Source organism: Vicugna pacos, chromosome 12, assembly GCF_048564905.1.
Source record: "Vicugna pacos chromosome 12, VicPac4, whole genome shotgun sequence".
Classification (NCBI taxonomy): domain Eukaryota; kingdom Metazoa; phylum Chordata; class Mammalia; order Artiodactyla; family Camelidae; genus Vicugna; species Vicugna pacos.
Window position 1 is genome coordinate 10,303,856 of NC_132998.1, and position 19,391 is coordinate 10,323,246.

At 60.1% G+C, this 19,391-nt stretch overlaps 1 protein-coding gene across 4 annotated transcripts; it reads right to left on the reverse strand.

Moving 5' to 3' along the window:
- Positions 1–153: 153 nt before the first annotated feature.
- Positions 154–18,663, reverse strand: TNS2 (tensin 2). 4 transcript variants are annotated; one of them, XM_072972741.1, is made up of 29 exons: positions 18,480–18,663; positions 11,697–11,805; positions 11,169–11,206; positions 10,245–10,283; positions 9,886–9,924; positions 9,674–9,723; positions 9,244–9,415; positions 8,922–8,972; positions 8,514–8,636; positions 8,362–8,426; positions 7,262–7,345; positions 6,610–6,722; positions 6,456–6,516; positions 6,133–6,208; positions 5,751–5,880; positions 5,561–5,626; positions 5,365–5,478; positions 3,955–5,166; positions 3,669–3,819; positions 2,955–3,544; positions 2,751–2,840; positions 2,334–2,459; positions 2,065–2,157; positions 1,862–1,939; positions 1,617–1,694; positions 1,204–1,372; positions 1,047–1,115; positions 910–939; positions 154–780 (listed from the first exon to the last, which is right to left on the reverse strand). In XM_072972741.1, exons 1-29 carry the CDS (start codon positions 18,552–18,554, stop codon positions 642–644), a joined length of 4,230 nt encoding a protein of 1,409 aa, XP_072828842.1. In that variant the 5' UTR covers positions 18,555–18,663; the 3' UTR covers positions 154–641. The 4 variants fall into 4 exon arrangements, with proteins under 4 accessions (XP_072828842.1, XP_072828841.1, XP_006203094.2 ...); XM_072972740.1 differs by lacking the exon at positions 18,480–18,663 and adding an exon at positions 16,182–16,324; XM_006203032.4 differs by lacking the exon at positions 18,480–18,663 and adding an exon at positions 14,414–14,474.
- Positions 18,664–19,391: the final 728 nt, after the last annotated feature.

The following is a 19,391-nucleotide window of genomic DNA, read 5'->3' on the forward strand; positions in this document are numbered from 1 at the left end:
GGAGCTTCTGGACTAGTGTTAGGTGGGGGGTGGGGGGCTGTGTATGTTCCATGGACGGGGCTTGAGCCTGGATGCCCCAAGAGGCAAAGTTGTGCCCCTGAGAGACCTGAGGCTTTGACCTTCCTGGGAACAAGGCATGACTCCAGTGATGACTAAATGTTATAGAAACTCTTTATTAGACAAAAATAGACTCTTTTTTCCCCCCTTTTCATGTGATCCCACTCTGATCTCTCTGCTCAGAGGGGAGGCAGAGCAGGGAGTGCCTTGCTCCCCACCCCTCTCCCCGCCATGCTGGGACCTGCAGCCGCGTGGAGCTGGCAAGGCCTGTCTCCCCTCCAGGGCTGATGTTCTTGTGCAGGTGGGGCTGTCCTGATCCCCTCCAGGGCTGCACTGCTGATGCCTCCTCACCCTTCACACACCCATCTCTGCCATCTGCTCACGTGCAAGGTCATCTCATGGGCCCGTCCACTTGGCTTAGAAGGCTGGGGGCAGGGAAGGAGGGCAGCGTCCCAAGCCGATGTCTGCTCCCCATTCCTAGGGGAGAGGCCGGCTCCTGGGTCTCCTGGGTCCAGGGAAGTGAGGGCTGTAGGGTGCTGCGAGGGGTGCAGTGTCAACGTGGGCTCGGAGCTGGTGGCCTTCCTTCATTTTCTCTGGCCCAGTAGAACTTTGGTGATGAAGGTGACGATGGCACCTGCAGGCTGGTCTGGGTCAAGCTCTGCGAAGAGGTGACACACATTCTCCCAGGGGCTTCCTGGCTTCTTGGCCACGAAACCAAAGATCCTAGGGGTACACAGGCACAGCAGGGAGGGGCTCAGCATCACCCCAGGGGCTGCAATGCCAGGACTGGGGAGGAAGGAGGCGCCTGGACGCCAAGCTGGGCAGGGGAGACCGCAGTCCCGGGAGACTTACTTGGAGGTGGTCCCATCAGGGTTGGTCCATCTGCAGAAGGAGGAGAAGAACTGTGAAGGAATGGCCCCGGGAAGTAGCTACTGAAGGAGGAGCTGGGCTGGGGACTGTGGGGCGAAAGGGCTGGGAGGGAGGGTCACCTCCGGTCCTGAGGGTCAGTGCTGGAGAAGGTGATGCTGTTCACTGGATAATGGCGGCGAAAGAAGAGCCTGTGAGGAGGAGGGTGGGGAAGGTCACACCCAGAAACGAGGGCCCCCGAGCCCACGCCTAGGGTTCCCAGGGGCCAGGCACACATACTTCCTTTGGTTGTCCGTCAGCGTGATGCCCTGGGCTGAGACCTTGAAGTGGACAACGGCAGGTGTCGGGCGTGGGCTGCAGCTCAGAGCTGCGGAGCTGGCCCGTGCCACTGCCTGGGGGCCCGTCAGTGATTCAGTCTCGACTGAGGTCAGGTAGAGTACGCTGCAGGCTGTGGGGGCGAGGAGGGGGCTTAAAAAGGCAGATTCTGTGACTGCCCCAGTCGGAGATACTGGATGGAGGCTCAAGAATCCGCATCCTAACAGGTCCCTCCCCATGGAGCACCCCCCCAGTACAGGGCTCCCCAGATGCCTCTGCCAGGGCCCACCCACCTCAAGGCCCTTCAGTGCCCTGTGCCTGTGTCAGCAATGCCCTCCTTGGTGCCCAGGGGGAGGGAGGGAGGGAGAGGCCCGTACCGGCGCCCTGACGCAGGAGGTCTGCCGCTGTGCTCATGTTGCTGGGCACTGGGGCCTCCGGGGCCGCCTCCAGAGGATCTAAGGGAGATGAGAGTGAGCAGCGGGCAGGGGCATTTCCTGGGAGCTGGAGAGCGCCCTCTGCCGTCCCGAGGGAAGGGAGGCAGGCGGGGAGCCAGGCCCTGGAGATTCTGCCTTTGGCTGCAGTGGGTGGGGAGAGGTGCGTGGGCAGATGATAAGACACCCACCTTTGCTGGGAATGCGCAGGCAGCAGGGCAGGGACAGCGGGGAGATGGAGTGCTGGGAGACCAGGGCCGAGAGGCTGCCTGCAGGGGAGAGGCAAGAGGATAACTGAGGCGCCCACAGATACCCCTAGTCTACTCCTCCCTCCTGACACCCCTTGGCCTCCCTGAACCAACCCGACGCAGTCTTCCCAGCCCCTGCTTCTCACCAAAGTAGGGCTCGCTTGGGCAGCCCTTGATCTTCACCCCCTTGGGCCCAGTCTCAATGAGAAAATGGCGGACCAGCTGTTCCAAGGGATCCCCTGAGGGAGAAAGGCTTTATCAGATTCCAGGTTCTGCTTCTCCCCTGCTGGGATTCTTCCCAGAGCAGGAAAGGTCACTTCCTGCCTCTCCCCACTAAGAAGTGACCCCACCTTGTCTTGCCTCTGGGACCCCTCCCACCTCCTCCCTTTCTCCCTCAGGTTCGGCCATTCTGTACCTTTCCAGGGCTGGGCGCTGGGTGGGGGTGTAGCCACCTTGAGAGCCAGTCCATAGGCTCCTTGGAATGAATGACTGTCCCTGATCAGGAAAGCCCCAGGGTCCTTGTCCTTCAGCAGGGCGATGGCTGGGGGAGGCGGGAGAAGTTTTCACAGCGGCTGACTGAGCCCCAGGTAGCCCCTCCACTCTGCTACCCAAACTCCCCAGGCCTCTGGCCCTAACAGAGGTGGTGCCAGCACCTGGGATGCTGCTGGGGGGTTAACAGCGCATTGACAGCATTAGACCTTGGGCCAGAAGCCCAGAATCAGCTGCTAGAGAGAGGCTCAGCCCAGAGTGGACCCGCTGAAGACAGGGAAGGATGGACTCCAAAGCTGAGACAGAGCCCTGGAGGGCATGCAGGGGCAGGCTGGCTTCTCACCTTGGTCACGGGACAGGTGTGGTTTGTACCAGAACTTGGACGTATCCTGGACAAACTTGACGTTGCTCTGGCTCTCTTGCATAGGGGGCTCTAGGACAGTGAGGGACTGAGCTTGGCCCTGGGGCTCCCCGGTTTCCAGGCCATGCCCCTCCCTGTGAGATAGGGTTCTCCTGAAGTGGCCCCACCCCCTGAAGGCCTTTATACCTGGGGGTTGGGGGGCATTATCCAGGAGCAGAGGTGCAAAGGTGACATGGTGACTGGTGCCTCTGGCTGGTGGTGATGCCTGCTCTGGGCCCCAGGGTCCTGGCTGTTGCCCAGGCCCCAACAGGTGGCGTTTCTCGGGAAGTGGGGGCTGGGTGGGGCCATTGATGTCATAAGATGCAGCCAGTGGGAAGGCAGGTGTAGGTGAGCTCTGAGGTGGCTCTGGGCTGGCCACAAGCCAGGGCATCTGGGTAGGCACTGGAGTGAGTGGGGACCCATCCGGGCTGTCTGGGGGGTCTCGAAGTCCCTGCCAAGGGGCATGGCGGAGGCCGGGCAGTGTGGTGGGCACAGAGCCCCTTGGACTGGCACTGTCCGAGTGGCACCCTGGGCTTTTCTCTTGAGGCCAGTCGTTAGGTGAGCTGGGTGGGGAGGCTGGCAAGAAGGGGCCAGGGGCTGGAGGCTCAGGCCCACTTCTTGCCGGCAGCTCTGGAGCCTTTTCAGTGCCTCCCTGGGAAACAGATGGCATGGCCTCACCAGGACTCAGTCTCTGAGTGGGCGCCAAGGTCGGGGACTGGGTGTCCTGCCGTCGGGTGCTGTAGGGTGGGAGGGAGGGTGGTTAGTAGGGACACAGGGCCCTGGGTGAGCTGCCCCCCACCCCCAGCCTTCAGTGTCTGCTCAGACGAAGAGGTGTCTGAGCAGCCCAGCCCCACGGCGTACCTCTCCTTGCCCTGGACTGGGCTGCTGGTGTGCAGGGGCGTGGAGGGACCAGACAACTCAGAAGAGGCACTGCCCTGGGCATCTCGGGGAGACCGAGGCAGGGTGCTGTGTCCGCTGGGGCCCTCCCTCCAGGACACTGGCTCAGGCGACTCTGCAGGGAAAGTGAGAAGGGCTGTGAGCCAGGAAGAGTCTCTTCTGTCTGGCTTAGCTCTTTACCCCTGTGCCTTCCCCACCATCTTCCAGAACCCTCCTCTGCCCTGGGCACCCCCAACCCCAGCGCCCTCACCTGCAGATGCCAAGGGTCCTGCTGGGGCCAGATGCCCGGGCAGCGGATACCTGTTCCCTCCCTCCTCTGCAGGGATCTCGTAGCTCAGCTTCCTGGATTGGGGGTAGGGCGGGCTGCCCGGGGAAATGGAGCCAGCCCGTGGGGAGTGGGCACCGGAGCTGGGATACCCTCTGCCCTCGCCTGGAGACCCGCAGCTGTGAGGCACCCGGCCGTAGGCTGGGCAGTAACTGGGAACTGCTCCTCCATAGCCGTATGTCACCAGGGCAGGGTACCCTGGATGCCCATACCTGCCTTCAGGGCACATGGTGTAGGAGCAGCCCTCATGCCCTTCCTCGCCTGCTTTGGGTGGCTTCAGGCAGCTGTAGTCAGGCATCGGGGCATGGTGATGCCCGCAGGCAGGCACCAGCAGGGGCAGTGGGTGCCCAGGCCGCACCGGGTGTAAGAGAGGCTTGCCAGCCTCAGTCGCCCACCCCTCTCCAGCCTCCCTCTCCAGCCGCAGCCCATAGAGGGCTGCTGTGGGCACTGCCAGCTTCTCCTCGCAAGCAGGGCATGAGCACAGGGCAGGCAGCCCGGGGTCCTCCAGGATCACCACCTCCCGGTAGCCTGGGGAGCGGTAGCCAAAGTCCCCGTTGGCCGGTTTCCCCAGCTCAGGTGGGTAGGGGTAGGGCCCCTCGGACAGCGATCGGCAGAGGCGCCTCTTCTCCACAGAGGCCTCAGCATAGCCCTGGGGGGGGCCCTCATAGCCTGCATAGGCCAGCCGCCGCCTCTCCAGAGTTCCCTCTGGCCGATAGTAGCCCCCATTGGGGACCCCGCAGGGTTCCCGGTAGCCCTGGCGGCAGGAGCAGTGGCGGCTAAGGCCAGGTCTGTGGCCTGCGTACATTCCGAGGTGGGGGCCTCCACCCGCGGGGGGCTGCTCTTCGTCATCGAGGATGGCCGTCTCGCGCCCAGCTCCCCGGCCCCCACTGGCCACTCCGCAGCCTCCCAGGAGGCGATCGAGCTCCTGCCGTTCAGCAGCCGTCGGGGGCGGCCGGCCAGGGGACTCGGTGGCCGGCTCCGTGGTCAGCGTGGATGAGTGGCCAGAGTCGCTGCTGACAGAGAGCAGCGGGGGTGGAGGTGGTTCCGGAGAGGGTGCCGGCAGAGCCTGGCGGGGGGCCCGCTGCACCTGGGCATATGGACTGCCATCCAGGGGTCCCAGGGTATGGGTGGGGGAGTCTGAGCGGGGAGAGGATCAGGGAGGGAGGGCGGTCAAACGGACAAAAAAGGGAGAGAGATGAAGTGTGTTAAATGAGGGGACAGTGCTGGAGACTCCAGCTCAGGGGATGTCTCCTGGGAGGGGGATCTGCCTGGGGAGGAAGGAGTATGCCCCCCAAAAACCAAACCTCCAGCCACCCCCAGGTATGCCCCACACACCGTCCACGCTGTCCTCATGGTGCTGGTTGAAGTTCTCATAGGAGTCCCAGCGCACAGCGGGCTCCGCAGTGTTGTAGTCAACAGAGACTGAGGGGTCATTCCGTGGGGTGCTGCCTGTGGAACGGCGCCCGAGGGTGAGGGGTGAGGAGCAGGGAGACATGACCTTCAGCCAACCCCCTCAAGATGGGGCTCTTACCTTTGATCTTCTCTGGGCTGGAGGAGAAGACAAACTCCACGGATGCTTGGAAGGGGAACCTCTCGTCTGTGGGGAGTGGACGGTGAGGAGCCAGGCCCCCGCCTGCCTGCCCTCACCCGCCTGCCTGCCCTCACCCGCCTGCCTGCCCTCACCCGGACTCCAGCCCCCACACCACTTGTCTCCTACTTACCAGTCCAGGCCTCGTCCAGCTGATCCTTGGGGAAGGCGAGCCGTGGTCCATGGATGGTGCATGTGTGGAACTGGACTCGGAACACGAGGGTCCGGTCTGTCCCCCGGCTAGCCTTGTGATAGCATGTCACCTAGGTAAGGGGAGGGAGACTGGACTTCAGGCCCTCATGTCCACTTACATCTCCTCTGTGCGTCCACCTTGGGGGGACTATCTGGTCATGGCTCTGCCTGGCCTCAACCTCAAGGTGACCTCCCCATCAAGGGGATGTCCCTTTTGGCCTCCAATCTGCCTTGAATCCATGGTTTCCCAGAGACCGTGCAGCTGGCAGGTTACATCCCCTGCCCCACCCCCAGGACTCTCCCTGTCACCAAGATCCCCTCACCATGACATCGCCTTTCAGGAGGAGGGCTGGCTCCAGGCTAATGCAAAGCTGCTGGGGACCTGGGCCTGCAACATGACTGGGGAAGAGAGAGAAGGCAGAGCTGAATCAAGGCATCCAGGTACAGGGGTGGCTGTGAGGAGTCAGGAGGGAGCTGGGAGATTGGAGATCGAGCCCTGCCTTAGTGAGAGACCTGTAAGCATCAGCTCCCCTGTCTGTAAAATGGATTCTGTGATGGTATTAGTTTTCGGGTGCAGTGGCTGGAGCTAGAGGCCCAGGTGTCTGGGGAGGCTGGAGAAACGGGGGCCTGGGAACAGAGCACTCACTAGATTCCTGATGTGTAGACAAGCTGCATGGACTGGTAGATCTTGAGGAAGGGCTGGAAGCCTGGAGAGGCAAGAAGGAGAAGGTGGGTGAGGGGTGCCAAGTGGAGGGGGTTCGGGAGATCATTCCCATGGAATATATCCCAGACGGACGCACCTGTGCCAGGTTCAAAGGCTGGCAGCATGGGCACGAGCACATAGTGCAGGAAGAGAGGGCTGCTGTTCATTCTGATGGAGCCGGACAGCAGACCACTGAAGTAGCTGATGTACCTGGTCAAGGAAAACATAAGCCCCTTCTTCTGGAGATCCTCTTGTGCCATTTCAGCTCCACCCCACCCCACCCACCTTCTCCTCAGCACTTCCCTCCCAACTTCCAGCTCACCAGAAAGTTCTTCCTTGCATCTAACCTCAATCCTTCTTGCTGTGTCAGCAAGGTTTTGTACTTGCTGTTCCCTCGGCCTAGACTGCTCTTCCCCCAGATCTTTGCCTCACGCTATAGAGGTGGGATCTGACTGTCCTGCAAGTCTCTCTTTATCACAAGACTCAGCTATATTTTCTGCATAGCACTTGTCATTATCCAAAATGATCTTGTCTATTTATTCACAGATTTATTGCCTTCGACCCCACTGGTATGTAAATAAGCCCCACAAGAGCAGGGATCTTGTTGGTTTTGCATTCTCAGCACTTGGCAAAATCTCTGGCACAAAGTGAATGCCCCATTAAGGTGTGCTGCATGAATGCCAGAACCTTGGCCTTGGTAGCCAGAAGGGAGCTGCTTCTCTAGCCCATCCCCCACCCAGGCTGCTCACCGGCGCTGGGAGGGCTGCAGCTCCGCGGCCACCTTGTCCTCACAGAACTTCCGCATGGTAAGAGTAGCCAGCGCCTGGTCTGCCCTGGGGAGAGCGGGGCCGGTGTGGGGGCTTAGGGGCTGGTCTCCATCCTGGTCTCCCATGTCTAAGCCCCAGGGGAGGGAAGAGAGGTGTGATGCCCCCAAGTCTAGAGGAAGCCCAGAGTGGTGGCAAAGAGAACTAGACACCCCACCTACAGTCACTTTACTAGTTGTTGGACCTCAGGCAATTGTTCCCTGAGTTTTAGTTTCCTCCTCTGTAAAATGGGACAGTAAGACCATGTTATGGGTTGAATTGTGTCCCCCCCCCAAAAAAAGATATGTACCTCAGAATGTGACCTTATTTGGAAATAGGGCCGCTGCAGATGTAATAAGTTAGGATGTTATACTGGAGTAGGGTGAGCCCTTAATCCAATATGAGTGGTGTCCTTAGAAGAAGAGAAGAGAGACAGACACACAGACACACAGACACACAGAAGAAGGCCAGGTGATGACGGAGGCAGAGATGGGAGTGATGCATCTACAAGCCAAGGAGCACCAAGGATTGCTGGCCACCACCAGGAGCTGGGAAGAAGCTGGGAAGGACTCTACCCAGGGTCTCGGTGGGAGTGTGGCCCTGCTAACACCTCAGTCCTAGACTTCTAGCCTCTAGAACTGAGACATTACATTTCTACTGTCTTTTTAAAAATTTTATTTATGGTGAGGGGTGGCTAGATTTATTTATTTATTTATTTATTTTTAGAGGAGGTACAGGGGATTGAACCCAGGACCTCATGCATGCTAAGCATGCACTCTACCACGGAGCTATACCCTCTCCCCCATTTCTGCTGTCTTAAGCCACATAGTTTGTGGCACTTTGTTACAGCAGCCCTAGGACACCCATATAGACCATCTGCTGAGAACTGTGGTAAAGCATAAGTGAGAAAAAGGAGATGGAGAGGTCAAGTTTAGAGTAAATGACACTCTGAACACCAAGGTGGGCTTCAGAGGAGATGGGCTCATCACGGGGCAGCTGGAAGAAAGGTCATTGGAAAGGGGCACTCTGGAGCTGGGGCGCCTCACCCTGCAGAGATCTTGCTGTAGTGCATGTAGGCAGAGACGATGACCCCAAGCTTGCCCTTGCTCCCCTGAGGACAAAGAGACAGGGATGGAGGGCCTGCTGGGGCCCCAGACTGAGGGCACCCCAGCCCTGCAAACCCAGGATCCCAGCCCACCTTGCAGTACAGTACGACTACATGCTGCGGGTCGGCACTGAGCCACGTCTCCATGGCTTTGCAGATGGAGCACAGCTTGTCCAGCGGGGGCGCATGCAGCTCAGGCCAGCCGAAGTCCTGGACCTGAGGGGTGCAGGGGTGGAACTGGGGCTGGTGGTCACCAAAGAGGTGGGCAGGGGTGGAAGAGGGACAGGGTGTAGGGGCCTGACGACAAGGTCAAGTGCCTGTTGATTGTCCATGACAGCCTTAACACCTTCGTCACCCAGGCAGTGGGTTGATACCAATCTTTGGGGTGTTCCAAGTGACATGTCATACGGGAAAGTGCTTCAGAGAGAAGTAGATGCCAACTGCTACTATTAATAACGAGGCTGGGGGAGGCTCTGTTTAATGGTTTTAATGCCCTCCTACCTTGGGGTTTAGGCGGGTCAGGTCATGTCTTTTCTCTGAAAGGTTGAAGAGCTGCAAATAAAGCGGGGGTGTTAGGAGAAAGCGACCCCTGGCTCCCGCTGTGACCTTAAGTAAGGGTCTTTCTCCAAAATGAGGAGGTCACCAAGGCCCAGACTAGCTTTGACAGGCCGGTCAGTCGTCTGCGTTCCAGGTTTGCTTTGGCTGCACCCTGGGCCCCGCCCACTCGGGCCCCGCCCCGCAGGTGTGACGTCAGGGAGCAGCCTGGCCCATCTGGACCTCCCAGCCCTCTCATTGGCTGAATGCGGCAGCCCCCGCCCCTCACCAGGTACTTGTCGCGGTGTTTGGATTGCAGCACGTGAGCCAGCTCGCGCAGGTGGCCCCGGTGTCGCTGCTCATCCGGCCGCGCGGGGAAAGCGGCGGCCAGGATCCGTTCTGTCACGTAGGTGAGGTCCAAGTCCCAGCGACGCTCCATGAGCGGGTCCAGGCTGAAGCTCCTGGGGAGGGGGCAAAGCCTGCCTAAGAACGGGGGTGGGGGTTGAGGGGAGAGGAAAGAAGGGAAGGAGGGGAGAGAGGAGAAAGGGTGGGCGCAGGAGGCTGGTGTGACGGAAGGGTATCTGGCCGACTACAGGTGAGGCCTCCTGGGTCCTGAGGGTGGGTGGCACTGCTTAGGTGCGTGGAGCTGTCCTGGAGAGCTTTGCTGGGGGCACTACCATGGGCTGATGAGATGTGGGGTCACACCCTGCACCTCTCACCTGGGCAAAGTGCTGCGCTGCTTTGAGTGGTTCAAAGACTTGGTAGATCCCTGGTGGATGAGATGAGATGATGCACGTCTTTGTGTGTGCCTCACTCTAGGCTCCCCACTCCAGAGTTCCATGAACTTTTGTCCTCAGAAGAAACCTAGATCCTTATTCCCAGCGCTATCTGCTTCGGCCGCCGCCCCCCTCCCACTCCAGCATCCCCTTACCAGGTGCTCTATGCGCCTCACAGGGGCCGTGTTTCTCCGCTAGAGGGAGATAGGAGAGGAAAAGGGAGTGGTTAGGAAAGGAGCAAGGACTAGTCTAGGCAGGGGAGCAGTGGGGCAGGCTTGCCCGTGTCCCTGTGAGGGCTGTACTGGGCAGGAGGAGAGGGACGAGTCCTAGCCCCCAGCAGGCTCAAGAGGACAAGAGCAGAGGGCTCAAAATTTTTTCCACTGCCTCAATATGACCACTGTCCACAGCAGTCCATTCAAGGTAACCTCCTGGGGGCCCTCTCTGTGGCTACCAGACCTCTGGACACTGAAGCCAGGTTCCTTGCCTCCCCAACCCCACCCCAGAACACACTCACCAGCTCCGCGGGAGGCAAGGACTGACAGGACGAAGTCACCTAGAAGGAGACTCAAATGAGAGGCTAAGATGCTGGTGAAATGGGCTCTCCCGGGCTTAAGGAAGGGGCCATCCCTCAGCTTCAGCAAGAAGGTGGAGGGGCTGTTAGCAGAGGGTGAAGGCTGCAGCCGAGGTTCCTCTATTTAAGGGAGCCTCCCCTCTGGCCTCTCGGTCCCCCACCGCCGGGCCCCCCACTTGTTGCTCTTGGCTCCCAGCCCCCTGCCCACACAGACCCCCATTCATCCAGCTGCAGGGCAGGAGTTATATATAGAGCCATGCAGGCAGGCCCCGGCCAGGGACGGACACTGGCCTCTTTCACCGGGAGACCCCGCCCTTGGGCACACAGCTCCCCCAAGCCAGCTCCAGAGGCCTGGGACCCTCCGCCCCGCAGGAGGAGGACCAGGGCACCTCCCCAGGGATGCCGTCTCAGGTCCCCAGTAGACAGTGAGTGCTATCTACACCTTGCACCTTCTGCCCAGCCTTTCCAGGGCCCAGGACAAGACCCGCTCAGGCATCCCGAGGACCCTTCCCCAGAGGGAAGGCACAGCCCATCCGGCTGCCCAGTCTCTGAAATCCTACTCCCCCACCCACCCACCCCACCCTTCCTCCTCCTCATTCTCCTCCTCTTCCCCACCCCCCATCCTTTCGCCAGCTGCAGCCTGGGCACAGCACCAAGACAAACGCTGTCTCGCTGTCCACCCGCCTGGGCCAGGCCTCCAGGGGGTGGAGCAGGGTGGTTCTTAAAGGGCCCAGAACAGCACCCTCTCCCACCCCAGCAGGGGTTCCCCAACGATGAGAAGGGTGAAGGGTTGATGCCAGCTGGCTGGAGAAGCCTGTTTCAGGGGAGGAAGGGACCCCAGTTTCCCTCTGCCCATCAGGTACCCACCTTTGCTTCACATTTTCTGTGTGTTGCCACCTTGCAGACTAGAGGGGGATTGGAGGGGAAGAGAGAAGTTAGCAGGGGCCTACCAGGGCAGTGGAAGGGATGGCCCTCTCCCATCTCCCCAGGCCCTGGAACTAGACCCTGGGACTTCTGGGACTCCAGCTGTACTGAGCTGGCTGGAGTGGGGGAGCAGAGGCAGAGTTCAAGGGAAGCACATAGCAGTGATGCACTACTGCTCAGGCCAGGAGCAGGGGAGCCGGGGTAATGTTCTAGGGTGCGTAGGGGTGACGGGGAAGGGAGGGAGGGAAGCCCTAGTCACAGGTCACGTGGGAAGGTGATGGGGAGTCCTGGGTCTCCTGGGCTGCTGGGGGTGCATGTCTTGGGGAGCAAGGGCTGTTTGGAGGGGAGGCAGTTCCTCTCGGCTCCTATGTTGCCCAGTCCAGGGGCAGCACATGCAGTACAGTTTCTGTTCTGCAGTTTGCCTGCTGGCACTGGGCTTCGCTCTCAGAGTCACAGCATAGGGTCCCTCACCTCGGCATGAGATGCCTGTCCCATCGATGGTCACCTTACAAACTGCACAGACTGGCGGTTTCTTCCGGAAAACCTTCTCCCGGAAGCTGTGTGGCTCAGCTTTCCTAGGCTGGGGGTGGAGGGACAGACAGACAGAGGTGTCAGTTCCCAGCGGGTCCATCTCCAGGACTGGGCCGGGGTCTGAGCACTGGGTGGTTTCTCTCTCTCCATCCTGATAAAGCTCCCAAACTCATAGGATGCACTTGGCCACAGCTGTTTCCGGGCAGTTGTAGGGCCTGTCCTCAACAGTGCATGGAACCTGACCCTTGCCGTACCCTGGCTGGGTCAGCTCCTCCCCAAGGGCCCCTCACGTGGCCCTGGAGTGTGATTACCCCTGTGGTCACTGCCATCCAAGCCCTAGAGCTTCTGTCCTGGCCGGGGCAGTGCTCTCTGACTCCTCTAGGAAGGCCACCCACCTGTTTCTCCTCCCATCTTGCCCTCCCCAGCTGGAGGTCCCCGTGAAGAGTGAGCAAGGAGGGGGTCCAGACCAGAATGAAGTGTGTCAGTCATGCAGCACCCAGACTGACCCGGCAGCAGGAGGGGCCTGGGCCAGGCCTGCTCCCCTGGCTCCTGCTGTCTCCGTGCTCCAGGCAGCTGACACTCCCTCCTCCCCCCACTGTCAGAACAACATGTTTACTCATTGTGCACCCAGGCGGCAGGCAGCAATTGTGTAAGGAGGGGGCGGTGATGCTGGAGGGAAAGGCATGACATGGGGGAAATATTTAGTTGCCTTACTGCTCCGGGATGTAGTAAGCACCCCGTCACTTGAGGAGGTTCAAGTGGGATTCCAGCATTGAATGGGGGAGAGGGTGGACCAGATGCTCCTGGGCCCTTCCCCCAACCTCCCTCTGAGAGTGCAGTGAGCAAGGAGGCTGAGATGCCCTCTGTGGCTCAAGCCTACCTCAGTCCCATTCCTCCCATCCTATTTCTGGAGACCATTTGTCTCCCTGCCTCCTCTCTTCTACCCATTTTTCTCCTCCTCCCGTGTTCCAGTTCCTGCCTCCTGCCCCTATAGTATTGTCTCATGTAGCCCTGAGAGGCTTCTCTTGGGGTAAGGCTGAGAAATTGTGGGGAAAAGCAGTGATGAGGCCTGCAGGGCCCCCAGCCTGGGTCTCTTGGCTGTCCCTGAAGCAGCTGGATTAAACATAACCTGAATTCTCCTGGGCTGGACCAACTTTGCCAGACCCACTAGGAGATTTGGGTGCATTTTGGCATTAATGGCACACACAGATGATGTCACTGGAAAGCAGCCACCCCGCCCGTGTCTAAAGCACTCCTGAGACCTGGCAACCTCCCTCCCTTCCATTACCACCCCTCCCCCATTTCCCACAAACTTCTCAGCCCAGGGAAGCCCTCTCTGGGTCTCCAAAATAGTACCCAAAAACATCCTACAATGATGCAGAGCTGCCTGGATGCAGGGCTGGCCAGGGCTAGGGCAGGGAATGTGACAGGGGAGCCAAACGGGACACCAGGTTCTGCTTTAACCCAAACTTCTGCCACTCAGGCCACAGCCCTGGCCACCCCAAAGTGGTAAAGTAACGAGGGGACGTGGGACAAGGGGAGAAGACTGAGGAAGCTGAAATTGGGAAGAGGGTCTGGCCTGAGTGCTGGCCCCCTCCCCCGCTGCCCACACCTCCACCCCTGCCCCTCTTCTGCCCAGCCAACGGGCACTCCTACCCTGCTGGTGGCCCGGCTGCTGTCCCTCCTCCCCAGGGCTCTGAGCAGCCTCTCCACGGGGCCGCTGGACTTCATGGTGTCCGGCTGCCTGGGGTGCCGGCTGGGGGGCCCAAACAATGCTGGGGCCTGGCCCGGGGCTTCCTGGAAGCGGCTTGGCGGAGGCAGCCGCTTCCCCTGGGTGGAGAGTAGGCTGTCTGGCTGGTGTGAGAAGCCCAGCCCTGGAAGTGGAGGGGAGTGCAGGCGGGAAGGGGGCAGGTCGTTGCTCCAGGAAGTGGGGGGGGGGAGGATGTGGGGGAGGCCAGGAGATCAGATTCCCAGGATCTACCCTGCTGGGAGTGTCAGCCCAGGATCTTTTGCCCCCAACCCGACCCTGCTCTGGAGCTGCCCCATGTCCAGGGATAGACCCTATCGAGGGATCTGTGGGATCCTGAGATCCAGCCCCCGGTGGGGCGGGGCAGGGGCGGGGTGGGAATTTAGGTCTCAGTGCAGGGCTCAAGGGCCAGTGGGGAACACCGCGTCCTGCCAGGCCAGCCTCCCAGGCTCTCTGGGGAGTTCTGAGGGAGGGAGGGAGAGCTGGGAATCACTACCCCAGCCCAGCCCAGGATCTGGAGTGCATCCTGAGGGTCAGGGAAAATGGGACTGAGGGGCAGCTTCCTGCCTCAGTTTCACTGGTAGCGAAGAAGTAGGAAAAGGACAACATGCTTTGCCCCCCTGCCCCCACCACCCGCACTGGAAGGCCACATTCCAGCCAGAGACTGCTCTGCCCACAGGAGTGATCCATTCTCCCGCCCCAGCACTAGGCATTTGAGGCCCATCTCCTGAGAGCTCCCCAGCTGCTCTGCTCCTGACACAGTCCTCCACTCACCTATTTCCTGGCTCATTTCAGCAGACCTCTCTGGTCTCTAGATCCTCTTGAGCCCTGCCACTTAGGCCCTCCGCCCCAGACCCTTGGGCTGAGCCTATCTAACCACCCCCCCAGGCCCCCCAAGCCTGAGTACTACCTTCATGGCTCTCACAGCTCGGCCCTCCTTCCTCAGCAGCTGTCCCAGGGCCCGAGGACTGGACAGGAGGCCCCCCTCCCAACACATACTCCACCCGCCTCTGCGGGCCTCCTGCCTCCCTCCTGGGAACATGGCCAACTTCCTGTCCCGGGAGTCAAGGGAAGGAGGTGGATTGGGGCCTTGGAAAGAGGGGAGTAATCTTCCAGAAGTATAAGGGGTTAATAGCCTAGGGGTCCTCAGCCCCAAGCCTTGGACAGCAACTCCACCGAGCAGTCCAGTTGCTTGAGAGACTGTGTAATTGTGCTCCGCACCCCCCCCCCCATTTGCAGGGTATTTACTGAATGTCCCAGGGCTCTGGCAGCTCCCCCAGCTCTGGCTTCTCCCACCAGGTCCTTAGATTTTCCTCTCGCTCCCTCCCTCCCTTGTGCCCGTCTAGGTTGGTCTCACCCTGCCTCCTCTGGGATGTGCCCACTCAGGGTACTTCCTTCGACCTGTCTGAGCTAGGCCTAGCCTGAAGCTTCTCCTTTGAAGCCCTGATTTTCCTTCCAAGTCAGGAAGTCTGTCCCAGAGTACCCTGGCCAGAGGGATGCGTAGCCTGTAACTGGAGAGGGGCACTGCTCTGCAACCCACTCCCACCCCACCAGCCCTGGCTGGGTCCCAGGACATTCCAGGCCCCTGGCCAGTGTGGGCAACTGGGCCTGGCCTGGTCCAGTCCCTGAGGGCAGGAGGGGTGTGGTGGTGGTGGTGGGGGGTGGCCTGTCTCTGCTCCTGTTGCAGGTACCCTGACCAGGTCCCCTTTAGCACACTTCTTTCTACTGCTGCTTCCTAAGGGGCTGAAAGTGCCCTCACCTGGCAACAGGCCCCAAACATTTTCCGACCCTCGCTCTTGGGTTGTCCTTGCGGATGGATGGCTCACTAGCCCCTGTGTTATGTGGCCAGGGGGGAATGGCTTTGAGTCCCTCCCCATCCTGTGAAGCACCTCTTAAGTGAGATGGAGATGGGAGAGCTCTGAGCCCTCAGCCGGTGCTGACAGGAAAAGCAGCTCCCTGGGACAGGCCTGGGAAGGCCCGGCCAGACCCCTGGGACCCTCACCCTCCTCCTTCCTGGGACTTTCCGGAGCCTGTCAGCCTCTCCCCAGCCTGGCCCCCTCTCACTCCGAAGCCTTGGGTTTGTTTGGAGAAACCCCTCCACCCACACTCCCCCTTCCTGGAAATAGCTGTGGCTGGATGAGCGGCTGGGAGCCCAGCCGCGGAGGAGGGCTGAGGCCCAAGGAAGGAGAGAGGGAAGGAAGGCGGGGTGTGCGAGTGTGCCCAGGGGGATCTGGAGGACTGACGGTAGAAGCCGGAGGGGCCGGGCCGAGGACTAGGGCTGGAAGTGGGGTCAGCCTCAGTTTCCCGCGATGTGACGTGGAAAAGGAAAGCCCCCCCACGCACCCTCTCCCGCCAGTTCCCGCCCAGGTTCCGGGCCAGCGAGGGGCGGCGCGCGCGTGCGTGGCGGGACGGAGCAGCGCAGGGCCGGCGGTGCGTGTGCCCGGAACGCGCGAAGGCGAGACGCCTGGGCCGGGGAGTGACCGCGAGCCGGCCCCACCGCCTGGTCACCTTCTCGGCCTCCAGCTGCCCTTCCCGCCGCAGCCCCCCGACCCCTGGCGCCCCCGGCCCCAGCCTGCAGGCACGCGCCCCGCGCCCCCTGGCGACCGCCCCCGGCACTGCCCGCCGGGCCGTGACGCACTGGCCACCGCCCTCCCGCCCGGCGCGGCGCGGCCACTCACCTGCGGGGGGCGCCCGGCGGGGCGGGGGCGCGGCGGGGCGGGGCAGCAGCAGCGGGAGCCCCCGGGCCAGCCCATCCCGCCCGGGCCCGCGCCGAGGGGACGCGGAGGAGGCGGAGGAGGCGGGACAGGCGCGCCGCGCTCGCCCTCGCCGCTCCCCGCGCCCGCCCTCTCCTCCCTCCTTCCCTCCTTCCCTCCTTCCCGGGCTCCAATCCCCACGTGCCGCCCGCTCCCCGCCCCCATCCTCCTCCCTCCTCTCCTCCCCACCTTCTCACGAAGCCACGAGCCCAAGAGCTGGGAGGAACGAGGGATGCAGAGACTGGCAGAGACCCTCGGAGACAGGAGGAGACAGAAATGGGGAAAGATTTCGAGAGAGATGGACACGCAGAACATAGGGACAGGAAAATCTCAGAGTTGGGGAGAGACCGACCCAGAGGGACACAGGCGAAAAAACTTACGAGCCAGACAGAAGAAAAGGTGGACATAGTTACAGAAGGCACTCGGCCCCTTCACCGAAGTGTGTTTGGGATTGGGCCTGACCCCCAAATCAGGGGCCACCCACCGCCTGGCCTAGTGGAGCTAGCGCCACCTACCCACCGCGGCGTCAGACGAAGACAACAGGTGTTACTTGTGTCCCAAGTTGCGGGGCACCCATCACAGGAGACTTCTCAGGTGCCACCTATTCTCCCCAGGGAACTCACAGCTGAGGACCTTCACGTCAAGTTCAACCCCTCACCCCCACTCCTAAGCCGCTCCAGTCAGCCCATCTACCGCCCTGCTTTGGGGCTAGATTGTCATTCCCGTTCCCTAGGAGAATTTTATGAAGAAAGTCTTCCTCACATTTAACCCAAGTCCCAGGCTTCCCAATGGACATGGAAGTTCATTCTGTGGTCTAACCTCATTCACTTCTTTTGCAGTATCTGGATCTGGTACTGGATAGGAACTTCCTGGAATTGAGCTATGGGTTGTGGGGCTGGTTTGACTTGTACCACCCTGGCGGGGAAGGTAGAGGGAAGAGATGTCTTTGTAGAAACTCAGTCTCCTCCCATTCCCAAGATTCCCAATGTTCTTTAGCAGTGAGCACTTCCTGAAACTTACTCCCTCCCTCACCCTCCCACTGGCTTTTCCATGATGAAAACTAGGGGCGTGGGGTGGTAGCAGGCGGATTCTAAGGAGCCAGTGCCCAGGCTTAATGCTCAGTGCCTCCTCAAGGCAGCCAGTACTGCCAGCACTGAGGCCCTCTGTCCCTCCCTGTCTCATTTCTCAACCAGGTCCTTTCTGTGCTCATCTAGCCTCTGGCAAAAACTGGGAAGTCTGGTTCTGATTACCAGGGGTTGGAGCACCTGATTCTAATCCGGCAGCAGGGAAGAGACTGTGAAGCCTGCAAATGGTTACAATACAGGTCCCCCAGAGACTGGCATTTGGGAGGGGTGGGTGTGGTGGAGACTGGGGAGCCTTGATCTTACTGCTCTTCACTGAGTTGCTGTCCAATAGGCAATTTCAGAAATTAAAGCAGCGGGAGTCACTGGGGTCTGGAGGAAGGGCTGGGGGATTGGAGTGGAGCTGGGAAGGGAAGAGGTAGAGAGGCACTGGGAGGAGGGGAAAGGCAGGAGTTGGGAGAAGACCTGAGGAGAGCGACAGGGATCAGAGGCTCCTGGGGAAGGGGCAGGGCTGAAGGTCATCCTGTGTATTTTGGCAAGATTTGATTTTATAATTGAAGCACCCGAGGTATGAAAGCTTTTTCACTTCTTTGGAGCCTATGGCTAGCTCTTTTAACATCTTGCCCTTTCCAGAGTTCATTAGGGACTTTAGCTGGGCCCTGGGATGCATGCCAAAGGGGTAGGTCCTGATCTCTAAAGGTACCAGGGGAGAGACTGGGACTCAGAGAAGAGGCACTTGATTGGATCCTAGAGCAGTGGGCAGGGCTAGAGCCTCAGACTCATGCCGGTTTTGCTGCCCCTAAGAGGAACTTTTGAGGTTCCAAGGAATTGGGAAAGAGTCCTAAGATGGGTAGCTGAACTTCCAGCTCAGACTTGCTTCCTGCTCTTAATGTGAGGGTGGTGGGGAAAGGAGGCAGGAGGGAAGCTGATGAGGAAGGTTGAGAGTGAAAAATACAGGAGGTGGCTTGGTGGGGGTGAAATAATGTGGCCCATGGGGCCAGCCAGGCATCCTGATTTCCAGCTCAGAGCAGAAGGAACTTTAGAAAGGAAGTGGGGGAAAGAAGGGAGAAAACCAGGATGGTATTAGTGAAGGTGAAGCAAGTTAAGAAACACCCTTGGCCCTCCCTGCAGGTTTTCTTACCTTAACTATGCAGAGTGCAGCCCACCTTGGCATGGCAGGCTGAATCTCTCCTTCCATGTTCTGGGGTGATCCCATGTCTGTGACCGAGTGTGTTCAGATCCTTGGGGTGGGGGACTCTAGGAGAAGGGCATTGAGGGTGTGGGCTCTTCTGGCTGGAAGAGGTCAGGGGAACTTCAGCGGAGGGTTTGGGCTCTGGGAACCAGGAAGGGTGGGGGAGGGGCAGTGCTGCCTCCAGAGGCGGATCTCCTGGCTGAGGACAGAGGGTATATTGTCCAACCGGGAGGTTGCTGCAGCTGGGCGGGGAACAGCACAGCTCGCCTCTTCCAAACTCTTTCTTTTTGCTGAGGTTGGGGGGTGAGGGAAGGCAAGTCCCCCTTCCATACATGTGGCCCTGGGGGCTATGATGGTTGCTGAGAAACAAGGTTTTATTTGAGAAATAATGCTTCCCAGCAGCAGATGTGTAGCTCTCCCACTTCCTGAGAAGCCAGATGCTGTGAGCTCGCTTAGCACTTGAGGCGACGCCCTCAGCACTAACTGGGACCCCCACTGCCTTGGGATCCAGAGCCTAGTGTTTGCTTCTGCTTAGGAGAAACTAGGCTGTGTGGACCGGGACACATGTGGATCCAATCAGACTCCAGTTGATGCCGCACCTGTACCCTTCTGGTTGCTCAGGATGTACAGTGGGTTGACAGGGCTGCCCAGTCCTGGGATCTGTTGCCACAGTTCGGCTTCAGAGTCACTGCACTATGACTGAGGATGGGGGGCATACTGGCGCCTACCTTTCCCTTGAATGTAGAGTACCTGCTGGGGCATAATACAGGGAGGTCCTTCCTCCCTGCCCTTTCTGTGCACAACCAATGTGAACCTCTTTCCAGTCAGCCTTTCCCACCGTTTTCTTTTCCATCATCATTT